This window comes from Belonocnema kinseyi, chromosome 4 (genome assembly GCF_010883055.1).
Source record: "Belonocnema kinseyi isolate 2016_QV_RU_SX_M_011 chromosome 4, B_treatae_v1, whole genome shotgun sequence".
NCBI lineage: Eukaryota > Metazoa > Arthropoda > Insecta > Hymenoptera > Cynipidae > Belonocnema > Belonocnema kinseyi.
In genome coordinates this window covers 17685088-17692850 of record NC_046660.1, presented here as the reverse complement: position 1 = coordinate 17692850, position 7763 = coordinate 17685088, and the positions used below count along the sequence as shown (strand labels likewise).

At 23.1% G+C, this 7763-nt stretch overlaps 2 protein-coding genes across 4 annotated transcripts in view; both read left to right on the top strand.

Moving 5' to 3' along the window:
* The window catches only part of LOC117171412 (zinc finger and SCAN domain-containing protein 26-like), a 42169-nt gene extending 40993 nt beyond the window's left edge, over positions 1–1176 (top strand). For all 3 annotated transcript variants that reach the window (XM_033358713.1, XM_033358711.1, XM_033358712.1), the window contains exon 8: positions 169–1176. In XM_033358713.1, the coding sequence (XP_033214604.1) occupies positions 169–441 (273 nt within the window). In that variant the 3' untranslated portion in view covers positions 442–1176. The remainder of the gene's footprint in view (positions 1–168) is intronic.
* Positions 1177–4928: 3752 nt separating this feature from the next.
* Positions 4929–7763, top strand: part of LOC117170612 (U6 snRNA-associated Sm-like protein LSm8) — a 14266-nt gene continuing 11431 nt past the window's right edge. Inside the window, exons 1-2 of the mRNA XM_033357494.1 lie at positions 4929–5039; positions 5139–5179. Coding sequence (XP_033213385.1) covers positions 5009–5039; positions 5139–5179 — 72 coding nt within the window. The 5' untranslated portion in view covers positions 4929–5008. The remainder of the gene's footprint in view (positions 5040–5138; positions 5180–7763) is intronic.

Genomic DNA, 7763 nt, shown 5'->3' with positions numbered 1-7763 from the left:
TATATTGAAAATTCATCTGTTCGGTTGTAAAAGTCCATTATTTTCTTTTAAAAATGTAATAAAAAATCATCCTATTTTCCCCTCTTTTGATATCATTTTTAGTTGTGAAGTCTGAAATATATAATAAATAATTGATTATAATATTCGCTTTTTTTATGACTTTCCCAGAAAGGAGAAAACGAGGAAGTTCTGGCCTGCGATGTGTGCGGGATAACGTACAAATTTATGAGTTCTTTGACGAGACACATGGTGACTTCGCACATGAATCCGGAAAAAATGCGACAGCAAGCTGAGGAGCAGAGGCGAAAACGAGAAAATAATTACAAACGATATTTAGAGAATCGAAGGTTGTACGAAACCCAGAGATCTGGTGGATACGCGAAGCGAACTTATCATTATGGGAGGTCAGGGGATGACCAGGATGAAGAGGACCAAGTTTGATGATGAAAATTGTCACCTCGAGCAAGAAATTTGATCGTACGTGCTAGTCCAATAACCACGGAGTTGCATTGGTACAAAAAAAAGAGGTTTTCTGACCTAGTGGGGGAAAAAAAACCACAATTTTTGTATCGTTACTTTACGAATTTAATTTATAATTTCGTATAAGAGATGCTTTCTTTACTAGGGTGGCTAAAAAAAGCTTGAGAATTGTATTTATTTTATTTCCTTAAATAAGATAAACATTTTATTTACAAAAAAAAAAAACGACTTGAGGGATCCCTAAATTTTTTTTTTCATTGCATTGACGTAGAGATTGTGGGTTTTTTTTTCTTTGTTAAGTGAGAAAATTTTGCGAACGACGAGTAATTAACTATTAAAAATTAAGATTTAGAAATGCATTTAGTATTATTTAAAATTAAAGGCATAAGATTAGGAGTTTGAAATCATAAAAAAACGTGTGTACGTTGACTTTCGAATTAATTATGAGTCGAGTGAGTAAATATTTTTGGTTTTGTCGTGCGTTGTATCAATTCTAATTCCGTGTAAGATCATCACTACATAAATAATGTACATTGTCATAAATGTAACGAGTGTCAGGTTTTAATTGTGCTGACCTTCCAGCAATTCAGGGATTTTTCGATGTTTCTTATCGGGAAATATATCTGTTTTGTTCATATTGCAGATAGTACATAAAATCATGATATAATTTAATAAAGTACTTTTAAAAATTTAAATGACTTTTAACAATTTTCATTAATTGGTTTTCCGATTGCGAAAATGACAAGAAAGAAAGAAAAAAAAGAATTTAAGTAAAAATAGAGGAGTTTTGCAGTAATAATAATTTAAACAATTATATGCCGCCCTTTTTCAATTTATATAATTAAACAATTTTATGGAGACCCTAAAAGTTTCGGCGATTTTTCAGTTTTTGATGGCGAAGTTTGCAAGGAAAAAATACAAATGAAAATTGATGTGCTATAATAAAAAAATTGTATGGAACTCCTTAAAATTTACCGTCTTTTTTCTTTTTCCATTGCCAGTTTTTTTTTTATTCTAGAATTTAAGAGGAACAATATGCGCCTTTTTGGCTTGAAAATTCAACTATTTTATTTACATTCGTTTTTTTTATAGGAAATTTATCATATTTGTTTGAAAATTCATCTTTTTGGTGGAAAAGTCATAATTCCTGGTTAAAAATTAATTTTTCTATGTTATTATTGCACTTTTTGCTGTTAATTTAACTTTTATGATTAAAACTTCAATTTTAATTCAAAAAATTGCCCTTCTCATTTGAAAATTCAACAATTTTTTCTTAAAAATGGATCTTTTTTGGTTGAATTTTTTTTTACTGAATATTTAACCATTCCATTTGTAGTTGAAAATTCGTCTTTTTTGTTAGAATATGTATCTCCTTGGTTAAAAGTAATAATAAAAATATGTATAATATATAAATATACTATATAATATAAAAAAATAATAACTTAGCCAAAACTTTTCGTTAAAAGTGGATCTTTTTTGGTTGAAAATTAAGTTCTTTGGTCGAAAATTGATCAATTTTCTTGAAAATGTATTTCTGTTGGTTGAAATTTCATTTATGTGTTAAAAATTCGTCTTTTTTGTTATAAAATTATCTTCTTGATTGAAAGATGATATACTTTGTTAAAAATTCCTTTTTTTTGAAGATTCAAAATTGAAATATTTTGTTGGCTGAAAAGTATTTTTTCAATTGAATATATAACTATTCTATTTTTTTTATTAAAAATGAATATTTTTTTACTGAAAATTCATGCATTTTTTTTTAAATGTAAATTTTTTCGTAGAAAATTTAACAATTTTGTTGAATATTTTTTTCTATTTTGTTAGAAAATTGTCTGTTTGGTTGACAATTTTTTTTAAGCTTCAAAATTGAACTATTTTTTTAGTCGAATTTTTTTACTAAATATTTAATTAGTTTATTTTTGGGTGAAAATTATTTTTTTTTGGTCACAAATTTAAAAATTTTTTTGAATATTTGTTTTTTTGGTTAAAATTTCATGTTTGTTAGAAATTCGTCTATTTTGTTAGAAAATTATCTTCTTGGCAGAAAGTTGAACTAATTTAAAAAAAAAAGAAAAATTTCGATGATTCAAAATTGAACAATTTTTTTGGATATTTTTTCGTCGAAAATTATTTTTCTTGTTTGAAAATTCAACTACTTGTTTGGGACTTAAACTACTTTGTTGAAAATTAAACTACTTTGTTAAAATAATTAATTTTGTTGCAGATTCATCTCTTTCGTTGAAAATTTAACTATTTTGTTGAATATTTGATCTTTGTTGTCAAAAATTAATTTTTCAACTGAATATTTAACTTTACCACTTTTTGTTAAAAGTGGATCTTTTTTGGTTGAAAAATAATTTCTTTGGTCGAAAATTGATCAATTTTCTTGAAAATGTATTTCTGTTGGTTGAAATTTCATTTATGTGTTAAAAATTCGTCTCTTTTGTTAGAAAATTATCTTCTTGGTTGAAAATTCAACTACGTGGTAGAAAATTAAAGTTGTTTGTTGAAAATTTAATATTTTTTGGTAAAAAATTAGGTTTTGAACTGAATACTTAAATATTTTGTTAATCGAAAATTATTTTTTTTTAACTGAATATATAACTATTCTAACGTGTTGAAAATGTGTTTGTTTTTTGTTAACAAATTATTTTCTTGGTTGAAAATTTTTTTCTTATGATTCAAAATTGAACACTTTTTTTCGAAATTTTTTTTTACGAAATATTTAACTATTCCATTTTTTGGTGAAAATTAATTTCTTTGGTTGAAAATTTAACAATTTTGTTGAATACTTGTTTTTTTTTTTGGTTAAAATGTCATGTATATTAAAAATTCGCCTATTTTTTTAGAAAATTACCTTTTTGGTGGAAAATTGAACTAATTTGATAAAAAGACATTTTTTCTTGTTAAAAATTAATCTATTTTGTTAACAATTTGTTCTTTGTTGGTAAAAAATTAATTTTTCTTTAATGAATATTTAACTATCCCGTTTTTCGTTGAAAATTAATCTTTTTCGGTTGAAAATTAAGTTTTTTGGACGATTATTCAACAACTTTGTCGAAAATTCTTTATTGATATTTAAAAATTAATTTGTTTAAATTTAAAATTTAAACATTCCATTTTTTGTCGAAAATTTATTTTTTTTTAGTTAAATTCTTTTTTTTCTAAATATTCAAAATTGAATGATTTTTTTAGTTTGAAAATTAATTTGTTTAACTTATTATTTAACCACTTTTTTTAATCGATCTTTTTGGTTAAAAATTCATGTTTGTTGTGAAAAATCCTTATTTTTTGTAGGAAATTAATTTTCCTCGTTGAAAATTCACTATTTTGGATGAAAGTTGAACTGCTTAGATGCAAATTAATTTTGGTTAAAAATTGAACTAATTTTTTAAAAAAATTTATTCTTTGATGGTCGAAAATTAATTTTTTTTAACTGAATATTTAACTATTCAGTTTTTGGTTGATTTTTTTGTTTTGAAAATTAGGTTCTTTGGTAGAAAATTTAACAATTTTATTGAAAATTTGTTTTTTGGAAATTAATTATCCATCATTTCAAATTAACGATTCCATTTTTGTTTGGAAATTTATCTCTTTATGATCAAAATTTGTCTCATTAAGATATAAATTCATGTATGAGGTGGAAAATTCGTTTTTTTTTGTTACAAAATTATCTTCTTGGTTGAAAGTTTTACTATTTTGTTAAAAATTAATTTTTTGTTTTATTTAAAAATTCATCTCATTGATTTTAAACGTTCAAATTTTTATTGGTTGAAAAATTAATCATTTTTGTTTCTAAATCAAATTCTTTGGTCGAAAAGTTACATTTTTTTGTTTTTGTTGGTTAAAAAATGAACTACTTTATTAAAAATTAATTTGTTTCTAATATTAAAATTTTAACTACTTTTTTATTGGATAGAAAATTAATCTGCTTCGTTGAAACTTTTTTTTCTTTGGTTTTCGAAATTTATTTTTCTTTTAACTGAATATTTAACTATTCAATTTTTGGTTAAAAATGGATCTTTTTTTGTTGAAAACTAATTTCTTTGGTCGAAAATTTAACAATTTTTCTGAAAATTCGTTATTTTTTATTAAAAATTAATTTTTGTAAATTATACATTTATGTAACTATTAAATTTTTTGTTTAAAATGTATCTCTTGAAGTTGAAAATTCGTCTTTTTACTATAAAATTATCTTTTCGGTTGAAAGTTAGTTTGTTAAAAAATATTTTTTCATTAAGAATAGAAATTGAACTATTTTGTTTTTCATGTGTTCTACAATAAAAAAAATTCTATGCCGCCTCTAAAAATTAACTGTCCGTTTTCAATTTTCACTACCTGATTCGATTGCAGAATTTACCAGCAAAATATATTAAATTTAAATTTCCCGCGTTTTCGATCGTCATCTAGCGGCCATAAAATGAAATACGCTTTTGTTTGTATTTTTCGGTGGCCAACATAACCTCAAAACTGGAGGAAGCTGAGCGAAAATCCTTCACTATATCTTTTAGATTTAATCGAATTAATAATGGCTAGCGGCTTAGAAAGTTTCGTAAATCGTATCCTTTTTCACAAAATCTTATCTTAATTTTCAGGAATATTTACCAAAATTAATTTTAATCTCTGCAAAAGGAATATTCCTTAACACTTTTTTTTAGACACTGTTTCCATCATCACGTACGATGGTCGAAACTTTATTGTAAGTAAATAACTTTTAATTATTTTCCATAATTAAGTTTTTTTTATTAACTTTATCTTCAAATCGTTTTTTTTTATTTGACACTCCTTTGTCGAACATTTGAAATTTTAAGTTTAGAGCGTGATAAAATATTTTTAAATGCTTCTTAAATTATTATAATCAAGCATAATACAATTATGCGATTGTTTTTTTTTTATTTTTCTCCTTTTTCAAGAATTTTTACGTTACCAATTTTATATAATTTTCGCCCCCTGCGCCCCACCCCGAAAAGATCGTAACCCAAAATTCTATAAAAACATAGGAAAGGTGGGTTATTTTTCACACAAAAAAAAAAGATAATAATGAAGAAATAAATTCTTTCCACATTCTTTTGAATAATATTCTTGTAAAAAGCATATTGATTGCAATATGAAACACTTTAAATTCCTGAGACTTCAAGTCTAAATATATATTAAATTTTCAACAAAATATGTGAATTTGCTACCAAATCTTTAAATTTTCAACTTAAAAAACGATAAATTTCTAACCAAACATGGAATAATGCAATTTTCAGTTAAAGAAAGTTTTGTAACAAAAAATAAGACGAATTTCCAATAAAAAAGTTAAATTTTAAACAAAAGAGGTGAATCAAAGATTTTTTTTAAACAAATACTTAAATTTTTAACTAGAAAGATGAATTTTCCAGAAAAAATATGAATAATCTACCAAAAAATACCAATTTTCAACAAAAAACATAAATTTCCAACAAAATGGTTACATTTTTAACCCGAGAAAATTATTTTTTCAAAAAATATTAAATTTTCATAGAATTAGTTTAATTTTTAACCAAAGAGTTAAATTTAAAACCAAAGTCTGAATTTTAACCAAAATACATAACTTTCAACCGAGAATGGAAAAGTTTAATTGTTAGCTTAAAACATTAATTATCAAACAAACAATAAACGAGTTTTTAACAAAAAAAAATACAAATTTTCAATAAATTACATTAATTTTCAACAAAATTGTTGAATTTTAAACCCAAAAAGATGATTTATCTACGAAAGTGTTGAATTTTCAATCCAAAAATATGATTTTCTTACAAAAAAAATTAATTTTCTACCAAAAAGTTAAATTTTTAACAAAAATGTTAATATTCAACCGAGCAGTTTAATTTTTTACCTAATTGTTGAATCCTCCGCCGAACCAGATTAATTTACACAGAAAAATGTGCAGTCTTAACCAAAAAGGATGTATTTTCATCCCACAAGATCAATATTTGACCAAAAAGAATACGAATTTTTAACAAAATCCATGAATTTTCCACTAGAAAAGATCAGTTTTCAATAAAAAATATAAATTTTCCACCCAAAATGGAATAGTTACATCGTCAGTTAAAAAATTAATTCTCAACTAAAAAAAAAAATTTCAACAAAATTGTTACAGTTGGATTAATTTTCTAAAAATGGAATCTACAGCAAAAAAAAGGACTTTTTCATTATTGAATAATAGAATATTTTTTTTAAATTATGATATTCAGTTTACAATGCGTAAATCAAAAATTTCTTACTTAATTGACCAAATTTTAAAGTTTGAACTTGAAATTTTTGGAGAAAAACAGTTTTATTTCATGAACTGTCAACGTAAATAAATAAATTATCTTTAAAATAGATCTGTCCTTTAAATATTAAAAACTGGACAATAATTGATTTGAGAAATTGATTGAAACTTTCTAAACTATTTTCAACTTAAAAATAACATCATAATAATTTATTCGTAATTAAAGACTTTTATTAAGTTAGAAATATTGTTTCAGTGTAAATTATTCGATTTTTTAAAGCAAAATTTTGATTGTTCATTCAGAGCGAGTAAATTGAAACGAAATATTTAAAAGTAAGCAATTTGAAACTTAATTTTTTGACATAGAGAATCTTGAACTGTTAAAATTTCGAAAAGATTTTAAACTTTTAACGTTGAAATTTCTATTTTATTTTTTTTCATTTAATTTTTAATCGAAATTGTTGAATTTGTATGTATAAATAATAATTGAACACTTATGATTTGTAGAAAAAATTTGAGTAATTTATATATTTAAAAATAAATTGTGTTTTTCCTACAATTTTCAGAAAATCCTTAAAATCTTCCAAAGAATTTTTTTTTAATTTTGGAAATCTTTTTAAATATTTTTAAATGTTCTGTTAATCTAATTTTTTAAAATGAAAAATCATTTAAGAAATCTCAAAAATAATTTTAATTTAGGAAAAATGTAAAAAAAAAACTTCTCGGTTTCTCAAGATTTTGAAATAAAATTTTAAGGCTTTTCAATGATGATTAAACTATTAAAAAAAATAATAACTTCTAATTTAAAAACTGTTAAGTTAAAAAAATATTAAAATTTCTAAATTTTACTTTTTCTACCTTAAAATTTCTTATAAGAATATAATTTTAAAAATGTTTAAAGTTCATTGATTTTCATCTTTTTGGTTAAAAATTTAACTCTTTGGTGGAAAATTCAGTATTTTGCTTTAAAAATGCGTCTTTTTTAATAGAAGTTTGATCTTTTTTCGATAAAAATGCAACTGTTTAATTAAAAATGCAACTATTTGGT